The 16,829-nt window shown below is 33.6% G+C and overlaps 1 protein-coding gene across 2 annotated transcripts in view; it reads right to left on the minus strand.

Annotated features, from left to right (window-relative positions):
- The window catches only part of LOC137641480 (transcription factor SOX-8-like), a 40,982-nt gene extending 24,552 nt beyond the window's left edge, over window positions 1-16,430 (minus strand). Inside the window, exons 1-2 of one of the 2 annotated variants that reach the window (XM_068374086.1) lie at window positions 15,503-16,430; window positions 4,688-4,825 (exon numbers count right to left, since the gene is read on the minus strand). In XM_068374086.1, coding sequence (XP_068230187.1) covers window positions 4,688-4,825; window positions 15,503-15,942 — 578 coding nt within the window. In that variant the 5' untranslated portion in view covers window positions 15,943-16,430. Of the gene's footprint in view, window positions 1-4,687; window positions 4,841-15,502 lie in introns of both variants that reach the window. The other variant, XM_068374085.1, reaches the window with a different exon arrangement.
- Window positions 16,431-16,829: the final 399 nt, after the last annotated feature.

Genomic DNA, 16,829 nt, shown 5'->3' on the forward strand with positions numbered 1-16,829 from the left:
CAGGTTCCCAGAAAAGGCTGAAGATATACTTAGCCTTTAAGGTGCTTAGTGAGAGACTGAAGACATATTTAGCCTTTCAGGTGTTTAGAAAGAGGCTGAAGATATACTTAGCCTTTTGGGGAGCTTAGAAAGAGGCTAAAGACATATTTAGTCTTTCAGGTGTTAAGAAAGAGACCGAAGACATATTTAGCCTTTCAGGTGTTTAGAAAGAGGCTTGACATACTGTACTTAGCCTTTCGGAGTGCTTAAAAAGAGGTTGCAGTTATACCTATCTTATTGGGGTGCTTATAAAGAGAGTGAAGACATATTTAGCATAGAACTTAGAAAGAGGATGCTGACATATTCTGTTTTATCCTTTTTTTTTCGAAAGATGCTTAAAACTTAGATAAAGTTAGCTTCTCCGGTTGTTCAGAAAGAAGCTACAGCCATTGTTTGCTCAAAAAGGATTAGAAATAAAAAACAGCATTAAATTTTATCGATTTAGGATAGGTAAGCTGAAAATACCAATCTTTTTAAAACCAAGGATGGATATAACAAAGGAAACCGGATGGTATAAACGGGCATACGCTGTAATAGAAATAGATTAAATTCTTCTAAAACTATACGGGTCTACTTTATAATTTAGTTTTCTTACGAATTATAGTTTCAATAGAGCAAATGGATGCCAATCCTTTAAAAATATACAGTGCAAATACAGAACGTCTACAATCGCACATGAACGAAAAACATAATTATACACTACTATTTGTATTTTTATATTACATATAATACATATAACATTAAAGCAAACGTTTTGAGTGGTATATCGTCATTATAACGCAGATAACATTAGATTATAGAAATTCACATCTCTTGTCTTGGAAAGAGAAATACGAAGAAAAAAAAAAACTACAAAAGTATAGTCTTATAAACATGCATCAAACTGGTTTGTATTTCTCATAGAAAAGACGAACTGAGCTATTAATAAAATGCGTACTATAGTCAATTTTTTTTAGCGAGGCAGATTTGCACCGACTCGCAGTCGTGCCCTTTTAGCTCGGAAAAGTTTCATGATTGCTGATTAGTTGGACAAGATAATTCTAACCAATCAGATAGCAGGAAATTTTTCCGAGCTAAAAGGGTACCGCTGCGAGTGGGTGCAAATCTGCCTCGCTAAAAAAAATTGACTACAGGTTACATCGCAAAATGGAAAACTAAAGTAACATAAGGCAAGGAGGAGGTTAGCAGGTGAAAGTATTGTTATCTCTGAACTAATGTGACGTAACCTATATTCATCATTAACACAGGAATTATTATTATTATTATTATTATTATTATTATTATTATTATTATTATAGAACACAATGACTCCAGAGGACTCCCTTTTCGATGACTTCGTTAGTCATACATATGGTTTTGCTCTTTGCGGAGGTCATCGTCTAACCATAACTCAAGTAATAAGGAAAATATAAAGAAGATACTACTAATAATAAAAATCTCATATACTTCTTCAAAGGGGAAGAAAAGTGTATCATTATTCCCAACAGCCATTATAGTAAAAAAAGAAAGAAAAAAAAAACTCCCGTAGAAGTAACATTGTCTTCACAAATCCTTAAGAGATAGATATCTGTTTGAGGCTCGAGTTGAGGATGATAGGTTCATCCTTGCCGAGATTATTGGGCAGAATGTGTTGTTCTATGCTAGCGGTATTTCTAGATTTATTTCAGAAGCACGTCATCTGAAAGCTATTTAACTTTTATAAGAATATCTTTGCTTTTATTGTTTTAAAATTGAATTCCCTTTTATACTTTATTTATAACAAACGATACTGGCGTCAATGACCGCAATATCAGGATGCCAGAAAACTCCAAATCAATCAAATATTTCCATAAACCTAAAAATGACCAAGTCGCATTTCAGCTTACGGCTTCGGATGAGCGAGTCTTCCGAGGCTACCATAAAACGAACTGGAGAAAGCGGGAGTCTTCAATTAACCTCTGCACATCAAGTGTTCCAATTCGGAGGAGCGGAAAGTAATAAACGCACCAGTGCCCTTCACTCGTTACTTATTTGTTTGCTAATCCTCTTCAAGACATTGGTGGGTAAACTGTTGCCCATTTCCCCCGGCGAGTTTATTTTCTCTTGAGTTCGTTCAAGAGGGAAAAGTTGTCGGTTTCATTTCATCGATTTATTAAAATGTTCTGCGTGAAGATTTTCTTTATGTATGTTCAATTAATTTCATATTATTATGGTAGGCACTGTTAAAAATTTACATTAAAAACGGTAAATACCTGGCAACATTTATTCCTGGATTTATACCGTTTTAGAAATGGATATATTGACGTAAAGGAGTGATATTACGGCTACCACTCGTTAAAGGTAATAACAAAGTAAGGTAAAATTACGGTCGCCTGTATTTTACTGAAACACGGCTGAGAACAGTAAATTTTTTAACAGATAATTTCCGATTAAGATTTCGGTTTTTTTCAACAGTGTGTATAATCATGTCTATTCAATATACATACAAAAGATGAGGGTTTTACCACATGATAAACACATCTGCAAGGTATTACTGGAAATTGAAACAGACCCCTAGGTATCTGATGTAAGCGGCAGTGAGCCTTAGAAGTCTATGATGTAAGAGTGAGAAGGGAAAAGGCAAGTGGGTCTTTATGATTGGTAATTTTGACAGTCGGTCGTCGGAAACATTGGGCCAATTTATTACTGCTGGTGCGTATTTGCGGCTTTTATGGCGAGTACTCGGAGTTATATTAAATTCTTGTCAAAACAGACATAACAGCAATTATACATTCGAATACCTATCTATCTATCCATCTATCTATCTATCTACCTATAAATATATAGATAGATAGATAGATAGAGAGATAGATATGTATATATATATATATATATATATATATATATATATACATATACAAACATTTATACATAAGTATATGAATCTTTGCATTAGTTATACACACACACACATACGCACACATATATTTATGTATTTATATATATATATACATTATATATCTATATATAAATCATATATATATAAATATATATATATATATATATATATATATATATATATATATATATATATATATATATATGTATATATATATATATATATATATATATATATATATATATATATATATATATATATATATATATGTTTGTGTGTGCTTGTACACATATATACATATAATATATATACAGTATATATATATATATATATATATATATATATATATATATATATATATATATATATATATATATATATATATATAGTGTGTGTGTGTGTATATTATGTGTTTGTGTTTGTAAATTTACCAATATCCATTTCATGAAATTTGTTTTCATTACCATTGCTTTTGTAACATTCAAAGGGTGGCTCTGAGATTCTTCATAGTAGTAGCAGTAGGCTATAGTTATCTAGAGTAGTCGGGAACTATATAAGGACAATGTAGACCAGCATAAAACAGTTTAAAGGGTCTGATGTGGACCCCTGACATGAGTTAATCAGCTTCTGGCGGGCTGTGAAATTTAACCTATTTTTCTTATGGAAGCCAGAATTGGTCCCATAACCAAAGTACGACTTGATAATGAATTTATTGTATTAAATATGTTTTAAATTGGAACATAAACTCCAATGGAAGTTCATATATGAATCTATATGATGATTAAAACATATGCTATTTCGTAAAAAATATTAGTAAAAGAAAAATTCATTTTTACATTCGGTTTTAGATTCCTTAGTAAACACAATATCTATTAATATTTTGCTACACTTTTAAATATTTTCCGTAAGAAAAAAAAAAGGGTACAAATCCTGGAATAAATGTTGCCAGGCATTTACCGATTTAAAAACGGATATATTGGCGTTAAGGAGTGACATTAAGGTCACCAAGCCGTAAAAGATGATACCAAAGTATGGTAAAAATTACGGTCGCCTGTATTTTACTGAAATACGGCTGAGAACATTATATTTTCACTGAAAATTTCCGATTAAAATTACGGTTTTTAAAAAGTGTATGTTATGTCTCAGTTCAATCTTCTGAATTTTATTGATATTTGATTTTAGTTGTGATGATGTAGGCCTCCTTGATTTCAGACATTGATGATGTAATCATTTACGCAATCACTAATGAGATAACAAAGAGGTTTTGCATATCCAAATGAAGCTAGAATATTGATATACAAGTCTGAAAAGTTGCATATTGATGAAAATATTATTCCGAATTGAAAAAGCAGAAAATTCTGTATCCTAGAATCATTAATACAAAGATGCTAATGTACACAAACCAGGCCTACTCCAATAAGAAAAAAAACAAAACAAAAAAAAACATGGAAAATGTGAAAAATCAGAAAAAATCTGTCTTAAATGTTAAAGCTAAGATAGTCCTATTATCGCAAACAACTTAAAAAAATCTAAAAATTAGGAAAATTCTACATTTTAGAAACAGTAAAACTAAGATACTTCCTACTTTAAACAACATAAGTAAAAAAAAAATTAAGAAAAATCTACATCACAGAAATATTAACACTAAGATACTACCGTTAACAAACTCTCCCAAAATAGACTTAAAATAGAAAATACCTAGAGAAAAATGCAAAAAAAAGAAAAAAAAAATAAACAAAAAAAAAAGAAAGAAAGAAAAATAAATCTACATATAAAGAATGGTGTACTCACCGCCAAATCCTGCCAAGAGACTTGGAGAGTTCTGCGTTGTGCACCTGTCGGTGAGAGCAGGAGAGTTTCCGGCGGGCCTCCTGCGCCCACACCATGAAGGCATTCATAGGGCGCTTGACGTGGACCTTCCTGCGCTCGCTACCGGCGCCGTCCCTGTGGGGTTCGGTAACTGTACTACAAGACATGTGGACGATAGTGCAGAGTAATGAAGCTTTAAATATTATACCTATATATTCTATGTTCTAGATATATTTTAGTCCAGACTAGATTAACCCTTTCACAGCTATAGGTGTCAGTCAAAATTTGAAAAAAAGTGCAATATCTTTTAGAATCACCTTAAACACATTATGTTGGTATTACTTTGAAAGATCTTACTGTGAGCTATCCAATAAATAGTAACAAGCTAAGGTTTGTGTCGTTTTGAAAGATTTTGCTGCGTCAGAAGTATTACTGAATTCACCTCTAGCACTGGAAGGGTTAAAATTTGCTGGAATGGATTCTCTGAGAGGTTTATATTTATATTCTTGAGATTTTGCAAAATAAATTCTTGACCTCTTTGGAAAGAATTATATTAAAAACTTGCTAAAAGGCCGATTTGTTATCAAAATTTTATTATCTCAGCTTGGAGAGAAAATTAACTTAGTTTTCCTGAAGTGAGATCTGTCAATGTTATTTTCAAACCGAAAAGGAATTGATGTTCTAAAAATATCATAGACTTTTTCTAATCAGAACTAGATCAGATTGATATATGCTAAAAACATTAATCTGTCTTGAAATAATTGTGAATCAATCCAGAGACCAAATGAACTTCGTTGTACTTTCAATTAAATATGCTAATGGTGAACTAGACATCTTTTGATAAAAATGATATATATTAAGACCCTGATTTTGGATAAAGCAGTCCTCCATTTTAGTATATAGTTGGTGAAAACGATAAAAGATATAGAGTTATATGAAATGTCATCATCATGAAGTGGAAGGAAAGCAGTAGTACTGTATGTTAATTATTTCTTACTATTGATTGGTTAGGAATTTTAATGAAATATATCGCTTTTGATGGGGAAAATGAATGTAAAATACTCATTTACTCATAACGTCTTATTTCACTGTAGCTTTAAGAGCTTTCTTTAATTATTAGTTATTTTTCCATTTTGCCTTTATTTTGTAATGAAGTATTTATTTCATTTTTCTATGACTCGTACCAGGCCAAATGCGTAGAGATGACGTATTTCATTGTTAAAAGCTACCAAATTAGTGGTGAGAATCTTAGAGCAAGTTTAAAGGAGACATGACTAAAGCTAAAGGCTCCTCATGATATAAGATCAATATATGGCAATCCTAAAGGTCAAAAGTGGCACTCTTAAAGGTCAAAAATGGGATTCTTAAAGGTCAAAGGTGGCATTCTCAAAACCTTAAGCTACAGGCATGGTATGAAAATCTATGTAGTACATTTATTGGTGATATTCTTAAAACTAAATTCTATTGGCAAAGTATAAGCATAGGCTACAGTTGTGTTTGTAGGTGTTCTATTGAAACTAAAGCCTAATGGCGAATAAAAAAAAAATGTATGTTTATTGACGAGAGTCCTAAAGCTAAAAGCAACTTGAACAGTATAAACATTAGCGATGATTATGCATAATAAAAACTGATAACTTGAAGCCAAAGCCATGCACCAATAGACTTCATGATCCCTTTCTGCATTGATCTCGATAGTGTCACACTTAAAAAAAACAAGAGGAAGATAAACAAGTGGGCCCAAGTGTAACCTCAAGCAAGAGAACTCTTCCCCAAGACAGTGAAAGAACATAGCAGCCTCAACCCTATCCTTAAATACACCCTCTCTCTCTCTCTCTCTCTCTCTCTCTCTCTCTCTCTCTCTCTCTCTCTCTCTCTCTCTCTCTCTCTCATTCTGCGTAATTTTACTATAATTTTTGTCTTTTAGACCTTTAAGATACATATAATATAGTCTACATTCTGCACTTCCGCAATAGGCATCAGCATCTCGATAAATCTTGTTTACTTTACGTAAACCGTCACAAATTGCACTAGTGATTGGACTTAACAACTCTCCTTACATATAGCATCTCATGTTGCCATATTTAACAATAATAAGTCCTAAAACAAGGGAAATTCACGCTACTAACTGCTTGAAAGTAATGTTGAAGATACATATCATTTATGGAAGGAATTAAGAAATAAAATAACGAATTTGTTACTTGGAATAATGACCACATTTCCCGAAGAGGCAGAAGAATTATAAAGGGTTTTCATTTTTTTCAGAGTTCCGAGTCGGTAGATATTTAAGAGTTAGCCATATGCGTTGCTGAACAATGTACGAACTGACTTAATTTTTAACAATTAGTTTCTCTGATATCATTGCTAAGAACGCTCAGTCTCGTTAGTTCCTTTGGTCGCTGCAACCTCACTATCCTTGTGAGCAAAGGATGGGATGTTCTGGGGGAGCCTATAGGTCTATCTGCTGAGTCATCAGCAGCTATTGGCTAGCCCTCCTTAGTCCCAGCTTGGGTGGAGAGGGGGCTTGGGCGCTGACCATAATGTAATATGGTCAGTCTCTAGGGCATTGTCCTGCTTGATAGGGCAATGTCACTGTCCCTAGCCTCTGCCATTCATGAGTGGCCTTTAAACCTTTAAACGCTTGATTCATTTAACAACCGAATAAGCTTATATAGTTTTACACGATTGTGCGTCCCCTGCTAAAATCCTTTTATCTATCTGGCTTGAGATGGCATTATAGAATCCATGGTAAAAGAATAATGACAATTTCACCTTTTTACCATTAATTACAAATTCAGATTTCTTCCTTTGTTACAGGTCTTGAATTTTCCTTCGCGCCTGTGCCGAAAGATTTCTTGACCCTCCTCGTGTCCTCCAGACATTGCAAAAGACCTAAAGACCTTGAATGTATCCATCGCATTCATCATCAGAGCCAGGCCGAGTAATTCCAACCTGTATCCATTGTCCTTTGCCACTGGAGAGACCGAGAAATGAATCCTTCAGTAATCCCTTGAGAAGTTGAGGAGTGACGAGAACAAGCAATGATAGGCACGATCCGAAGGGTCGCCTTAAGAGTGCCCCAGACGCCAAGGGCTTGCCCAGACCTAATCACTATGCCAGGCGGATCGCGCAGGGCAAACATCTCGGGACAATGCCTTCGCCTCCTCTCCCCGGTTCTTTTCTTGTGCTGGAAGGAGCGCCTTCCATTAGACACGTTTCGCAGGTCGTGTTACCGGACGGGACGCCAGAGGTTACGGAAAGAATTTGCTTCATTCAAGAATGGAAAATTGCGTAAAAAAATGGATTAATTTGTATCATTCAAGAATGGAAAATTGCGTAAAAAATTGATTAATTTGTATCATTCAAGAATGGAAGAATTGCGTAAAAAATTTATTAATTTGTATCATTCAAGAATGGAAACTCGCGTGAAAATTGGATGAATTTGTCTCATTCAAGAATGGAAAATTGCGAAAACAAATGGATGAATTTGTATCATTCAAGAATGGAAGAATTGCGTAAAAACTGAATAATTTGTATCATTCAAGAATGGAAACTTGCGGAAAAAATGGATGAATTTGTATCATTCAAGAATGGAAACTCGCGTAAAAATTGGATGAATTTGTCTCATTCATGAATGGAAAATTGCGTAAGAAATGGATGAATTTGTATCATTCAAGAATGGAAACTCGCGTAAAAATTGGATGAATTTGTCTCATTCATGAATGGAAAATTACGTAAGAAATGGATTAATTTGTATCATTCAAGAATGGAAACTCCCGTAAAAATTGGATGAATTTGTCTCATTTAGAAATGGAAAATTGCGCAAACTAATGGATGAATTTGTATTATTCAAGAATGGAAAATTGCGTAAAAAAAGGAAGAATTTGTCTCATTCAATTATGGAAAATTACTTTAAAAAATTAATTTGTTTCATTGAAGAATAGGAAATCGTGTAAAAAATGGATGAATTTGTCTCATTCAAGAATGGACACTTGCGTAAAAATATAGATTATGGTTATGATAGTGAGACTATTGAAAGCAAAAGCGAAACTATTTTCAGGGTCATAATGATATAATTATAACTAATGTCAATTGCAGTAACACACAGAGGATTTTTGCTACGAAGTTTTTGGGCCAGAACGCTTTCCCCACGTTAAAATATACCTATTACCTACTCACAAACACACTCCCATATATATATATATATATATATATATATATATATATATATATATATATATATATATACATACACACACATGTATATATATATATATATATATATATATATATATGTGTGTGTGTATATATGTGTGTATATATATATATATATATATATATATACATGCATACATATATATTTATGAGCAGTATATATATATATATATATATATATATATATATATATATATATATATAAGCAGTATAAATATACATATGTATTTATAAATATATGTACTGTATATATATATATATATATATATATATATATATATATATATATATATATATATATACTGTATATATATATATATATATATATATATATATATATATATATATATATATATATACATACTTGACTGTGTATTTTAGAAAGCTATCTATTCGTGTAATTTAATAATGCTGACAATCTCTGATATTAATTAGTATACCTATCTGTTTATATCTCTTTTATTTATTTATCAATTGGTATTAAGTCAAACGTTCCAACTAAGGTAAAGAGACGAGGAACCACAAAACAAATACGAAAACTAAATTATCATACAGAACTAAAGGTGGGTTCGCAGATTGTATAGAAAATACACTTCATGAAATTTCGGAAAACGAAACAATAATAAAATGGTAGGTTTCAGCAATCGATTCAGTTTTCGTATGGCGTTGTACGTTCTGAAAATATTTTCTTAATATTGCAAGTATATTAATTACTGTTTTTGATTATTTAGTAACAAAATCAAGATGTGTAAATTTTTTACTTAGAGGGTTTGTGTTTATAGAATAAATGCTTATGTCTACTGTAACACTACCGTAAAGATTGTAAGCTATGTAATTTAGTGTTTTAATTAAAAAGAGAAAAAATAGTGCTTTCTCTCATCTTGTATATGGATGAAACACCGATCTATTGTGCTGATTGTATGAATAGAAAAGTAGACATTTTTTAATAATTCATAGAAATAAATATCCTGTGATTAAAGATTGAAAAATAATAGCAAAGAGAAATTTCATATTTAGTCACTTTTTATACAAGTGTATTAATTTACTTGTATGATGGTAGAAAGTGACATCTGATTTTTAGTAATCATTATTTTGATAACAGAGTACGATGGGGAAGCTACAGAAAACCACGAAAATTTGGACATTTCATAACCCTTTTACCCCCAGGGTATTTGGAAATTTCTAACCCTTAACCCCCAGGGGTATTTTTTTTTTCAAGCACATTTTGCAGTATATATTTTTAAAATTGCTCTAACTGCCTTAATTTTTGTCATAGAGAGGTCAGGTTGGTCTCATTCTCTTGGAAAATGCCTGAAGTTTCTCAAAAAATTATAAAAAATATGCAAAACAAATCTTAAATAGCAGTTTTTTGCAAGGACGTACCGGTACGTCCATAGGGGTAAAGGGATGAGTTTTGTGAAACGTACCAGTACGTCCTTTGGGGGTATTAAACAAAACCTATAAAAATTCAGATAATTTCCGCACTCGTTGGTGTTGGTCATGCCAAGAGGGTCTCTGAAGTGTGACTTCAATCAAATTTCTACAAGGTACTTACCAAGTTAGAATATAATGAATTGTATTTTCCAAATTTATAAAAAAAGGATCTGCATTGCTTAGTGGAAATAAAAAAAAAAAAAATAAGCTTGATGTACTTTTCTAAATTAATCAATCTGATTTTTTATTTAATTTATTCAAATTGAGGCGTTTCTAAGATCTGCCTCGCTTAGTAGGAAATAAAAAATTATGAAGTAAAGGCATTTACAGGGACAATATCATCAATTATTATTATTATTATTATTATTATTATTATTATTATTATTATTATTATTGTTTGTTGTTGTTGTTACAGTACTATCAGAAAATTTTCACTGGATAAATGAGACTAATTTTCTGTTTTCAAACGTGAACTGAAATCATACTGAAATAATTGATGAAATTATAAAGTACTGTATTGTTAAACCAAGCATATCTTGGGTAAGTTAGAGATCTTGTCGGTCATTACTTTGTCCTCTTTGTTCTCTTAGGTCATTAATTCGTCTTCTTTGTTCTCTTAGGTCATTAATTCGTCTTCTTTGTTTTCTTAGGTCATTAATTTGTCTTCTTTGTTCTCATGGGTCATTAATTCGTCTTCTTTGTTCTCTTAGGTCATTGCTTTGTCTTCTTTGTCCTCTTAGGTCATTACTTTGTCTTCTTTGTTCTCTTAGGTCATTAATTCGTCTTCTTTGTTTTCTTAGGTCATTAATTTGTCTTCTTTGTTCTCTTAGGTCATTATTTTGTCTTCTTTGTTCTCTTAGGTCATTACTTTGCCTTCTATGTTCTCTTAGGTCATTACTTTGTTCTCTTGAGTCATTATTTTGTTCTCTTGGGACATTAATTTGTTCTCATAGTTCATTACTTTGTCCTTTTAGGTCATTACTTTGCTCCATTAGGTCATTAACCTATTTCTTAGGTCATTACTTTGTTCTTTTAAATCATTACTTTGATCTCTTGGGTCATTACTTTTTTCTCTGAAGTCATTACTTTGTCCTTTTAGGTCAATTCTTTGTTCTATTGGGATATCAATAAATTCTCTAAAGTCATTAATTTCTTAGAAATAACAATTTATTTTTTTAAGTAGTAGATTTTAAGATAAAATGTTGATATCAAATCAAGTACATTCAAATTCAACCCACCGCGAAAATAGATTTTAGAAATTAGAAAGAAATCATCTTCGGAGTAAACATTTTACTGTTTTAATGTCAACATTCCTCTTCAGAATAAAATAAGCGCGATTTAATTTCGTTCACATAAAGAAAAACAGTACATTCCATACAGTAAACAGTCTAAAACTTTCTCTCAAGTGTTTAAAACAGACAGACACACTTGAAACAGCTTCGTTTGTAAACATTTTTTTTCCTTCCACCTTCTCTTGCGGGTGGGAAAATGTAATACGATCCTTCTAGGTTAAATTGGGATTTTCCCCTGAAATGAGTCCGCCGTTAAATGTCTGGGAAAAGTTTAAATGCCTCTACATTATGAGTTCACGCTGTGAGAAGGTGTGACGAACAAGGGTTGAGGAGAGAATTGTCCCTGAAGAAGAAAAGAAACTGGATAAAAAGACATGGAGACGGTAAGAAATTTTCTAAGGCACCGAAAAGGACAATCAACAGTCCGTGTAATACTATCAACAACTACAACAACTAGAAATGCAACCGTTTCTAATCCACTGCAGGACAAAAGCCTCAGACATACAGAGAGAAGATTAGACATTTTCTAAAGCACCGAAAAGGACAATCGACGGTCCGTGAAATACTATCAACAACTACAACAACAACAAATGCAACCGTTGCATGTCCACTGCAGGACAAAAGCCTCAGCTATGCCAATTCCTGTCTGGGGTTTGGCCAGTTTTCATCAAAACGCTGACCAATGCAGATTGGTGATGATGAGAGATTTTCGCCTGATCGCTTACAGAAAACGAACCTAGTATGAGTTGCTTTGCTGATAATAGCGATACGAAAACACTTTCACCACATTATGGTATCTACACTCAAAAAGGGAATACTATCAAAGTGACAGGGTTTTTGCACAAATTTTCTTAATCTCTCCAGAATGGTGGTAAACAGACTACCATTAAATAAACTTACGACAAATGTGATTGCGTAAAACATACTGCACATAAGCTACAGGTGGCATAATATGAAGTTACTAATAAATACTGAAAATATGGAATGATGGCGCTGTTTGAAGAATTATACGTTGCTTTCGGACAAATTATGATGGAGAATGCGAGGGATGTAGAGAGCTTTGAAAAAAGTCCTCCTTCGATATCAACGAAAAGCTATTACGAAAACTTATCTTATCCATTTTCATGGCTACATTTGAAAAACCATAATTTAATCGGAAATTCTCCGTAAAAATATACTGTTAGCCGTATTTCAGTAAAACACAGGCGACCGTAATTTCTACCCTACTTTGTTATCATCTTTTACCGGTTGGTGAACGTATGAACACTCCTTAACGTCAATTTATCCGTTTCTAAAGCGGCAAATGCCTGGCAACATTTATTCCAGGATTTTTACTTTTTTCTCACTGACAATTTTTAACCGTATACTTTAATAAGCTAATTTCTATGGATATAATTGCAATATATGAAATATGTCGAGTGATGAATGAACAAAGTAGATACGTATATAATAGCAATAATTCTGAAATGTACAAAAGAGAATAACTTTTTATATTAAGAGTATTCCAGATATTAGTCTCTTGGAAAATTATCTACTCAAAATATATGCAAACGAATACCGGTACATAAACTTTAAACCATAGTTTGAAGATTCACGGAGATTATAAATTTAGAATGACTTATAGGTGTCTTGAATAATTGTGAAGATCGGAGACGTATGGCTGCATTTAAATGTATGGATACACGTAAATGTATGGATACATTAAAAGGTAGGGATACATTAAAATGTATAGTTACATTTAAATGTATTGAGACATTAAAATGTTTGGGTACATTAACATGTATAGATACATTTAAATGTATGGATACATTTAAATCTATGATTTATTAAAATATCTATAAGAGCCTTCGATTAATATGTGCATAACCTTTTTATCGGTGGTTCTTTTTATTGTAGGTTGAAAAATATTTTGAACACCATAAAATATAGAAGATAAATCTGCCAGTTTTTTAGATGCATAAAAAAACCCTCACATCTTGCCTTTTCCAAATGATTTTTTAATTGTGAGATTTTTCATCATTTCTATAAGAGTCTCCGATTAAAATGTGCATAACCTTTTAATCGGTGATTTTTTTTTTGTTCTATTGCCGTTTGATGAACCTTTTGAACATCACAATATATGGAAGATAAATCTGCCTAAGTTTTTAGATGCCAAAAAAAAAAAAAAAAAAAAAAAAAGTATTTCACGTAACATTTTGGCTTTTCCAAATGATTTTGAAAACTTTTAAATGATTGACAGCTAAAATATTTCTTTAAAATCTAAGCTTTGAATAAAAAAGACATAAAAAGGCATTTTAACCGTCGTGACTAAATTTTTCAGCGAATTTTTATTTTTGCAATATGCATTTCACGTAAGACTCAGTTTACTGTAGCATTACATAATTCTTTCAGAATACAGAGAATTTAATACTTTGACATTTTCGCAAGAAATTTTCCTGCTTCTTTTGGGAAGTATAACTTGCTAAATAAAATATACAAAAAACGTTTTTCTTCATTGATATGAAGGAAAGCTCAATAAAACTAAATTATTGTAAATACCCTCCCCTCTCTCTCTCTCTCTCTCTCTCTCTCTCTCTCTCTCTCTCTCTCTCTCTCTCTCTCTCCTTCATATGTTACATTCCAATGATTATATGTGCTTATAATTCCTTAGTGGATATATTTTTGACCTACAAGGGACACGATTATTAAAATGATAAAAAAAAAAGAAAAACAAAATATGAGCCAAATTTGACCTCTATACTTAGACTATATTAAGCTAGGCTATCTTAGCTAAGATGGTTTCCAATCTTTGCAAAACATCCTAAACACATAATAGCAGCTTAAATTAACAAAATATCTTGATCAACAGTAATATGAAATAAATATTTTTTTCTATATTTAGAGTTGTGTATGGCGTAGTTATCATTAGACTAATAATTATATTCATACAATGACACCTAGAAATATTCAAGAGTTATGATAGCCATATTCTGATAATGGGTATACTATAGATAAGTGATGAGGATAATCTACATATGCAGGAATAATGCCAAGAAATATGTAACCTAATAGAGCAGTCTCAGTGGCAACAGTAATATGTATGTAGTTAGGAGAGTCATCTCAGTTTTTCACAAACGGTTTTTTTATAGAGAGAGAGAGAGAGAGAGAGAGAGAGAGAGAGAGAGAGAGAGAGAGAGAGAGAGAGAGAGAGAGAGAGAGAGAGAGAGAGAGAAGCACTGCATGGTTAGTTAAGTAAGTTAATAACAGATCTAGAATGGAGTTGAGATCAAGCTGGTTTCATACGCTTCGGAAAAGTAATCTCGCAACATATGCTTTTTATTCGCGTGACATTGAGATATCATTTGTATACATTCTTACTTACATACTATAACATACACAATATCATTAAAGTTGCTAACCTTATGATTTTCTTAGATGCTTGTAATTTTGTGAAGTGACACATTGCAAATAGTTATGTAAACTGGTCATTGGATTGACCGTAATCAATATAGTTAGAAACGCACATTTTATCAGTACAGATATTTGATAAAAGTCGGGCGAACGTTTATTCCTTAGAATTATGTTGATATCAGTAGGATTAGAAAGGGCATAATGAATGTATGACTTCAGGCACTTCATACATTTTGAATGAATTACGGTCTCCGATATCAGCAGGGCACAAGTATATCGAGAGGTATGACAACAGATCTAATATTATTGACTTAGGTCACATCACATTCCCAAATAGCTTCCCTGATATTTGATAAGCTTTGAGAGAGAGAGAGAGAGAGAGAGAGAGAGAGAGAGAGAGAGAGAGAGAGAGAGAGAGAGAGAGAGAGAGATATAAACCACCACGATGGGAGAAATCCCTTCAACCTACTTGTTAGCCAGGGGAATCTTGCTCCAGTCATAGTCCTCCAAAATCTTGCTGACAGCGTCTCCTATGTCACCCGAGAAATTGTTCCCCGGCGCGAGAATCACTTCCTCCAAGGTGGACTCGTCCACGCTGGTGGCCCTTCCATTATGGGCGCCGTTTGTCCTGCAGGGGGGAAGGATGTTGGTGGTGGAAGGACACCGGGTGCCGGAGATATCCCCATTGGACACCGTGGTGGTCGAAGTGGTCGATATGGCGGTGGCCAATGTCGTCAGCGCACAGGTGCTATTGGCAGGCGAGGAGTAACTCGGGAGGAAGGCTTTGGAATTCGACTTGGCTTCCAGGTTCGCCGGGGCGGGGACTCCATTTCTGGGCGACACCTCGGAGTCGTACGCTCCAGATTCTCCAAGCATGGGGGAAACGCGTTCTTTTTTCACACTCTCCATGTTTTTGGGATCGCTGTAGTTTGATGAATTGTCACTTTCCCAACGAAATATATAATTTTTTTATCAGATAGCGTCACACAATTATTGTTTATATTTCTATTTTCTTTAGGCTATAAGCTACAGATTTACTCGTATAAGAACAGTAAAAAAAAAACGGTACAACTTCCCCCAGCGTCATGGGCGATAAGGCATCCCAGCATGAAACAAGGGGCGCTCGGGGCTTAACAAAAACTGACGCGATAAAAAAAAAAGACTCGACACCGTATGAGTAAAGATACTTCTCAGGTGTGTTTTTAAACAATAGCCTCTCTCAGGGGGCGAAATCAGTGGGGCGCGAGCACCGGAGGGGACAGGGACGGTAGATTCACTCACACACGTCTACCTGTCACAAGTTTCTCTCTCCCTCGTCTAAAGACACACTAAGCTTTCCTTGTCCGGACCAAATAGATTAGTCTTACTTCACTGGCTGCTGGGCGAAGACAACTCTCCCCTTGTCTCACGGCTGAGATGCAGCATCTAAGATCGGAGGCCCCGCCTCCTTAATCACGTTCGGCCAATGGAAGTCCCAGACGACCACTTTGTGCCGCCTGATTGGGCACGGGTGGAGCGAAGGGGCGGGGCCGAGTATCAAAAGATGTTTTTGTTTTTCGTTTCCCGTGGAAAGCTAAATTTTCGTCCAATTGAATACGACTGACATCGGCGACTAGCGGTCAAAGAGATTTACAAAGGAAAAACTTGACAGTGGTCAAAGGGGAGCGGCGAGATGTCAACTCGTTGGCTGATATTTCCGACAAGGATCCACACAATTACCGCCATCTGGCGCAGATCATCAGGTGGCAGCCAGGGTTCGATTTCGGAAATACATGATGCCATTCGGAGCACATTAA

Source organism: Palaemon carinicauda, chromosome 5 (assembly GCF_036898095.1).
Source record: "Palaemon carinicauda isolate YSFRI2023 chromosome 5, ASM3689809v2, whole genome shotgun sequence".
In the NCBI taxonomy this organism is placed as follows: Eukaryota; Metazoa; Arthropoda; class Malacostraca; order Decapoda; family Palaemonidae; genus Palaemon; species Palaemon carinicauda.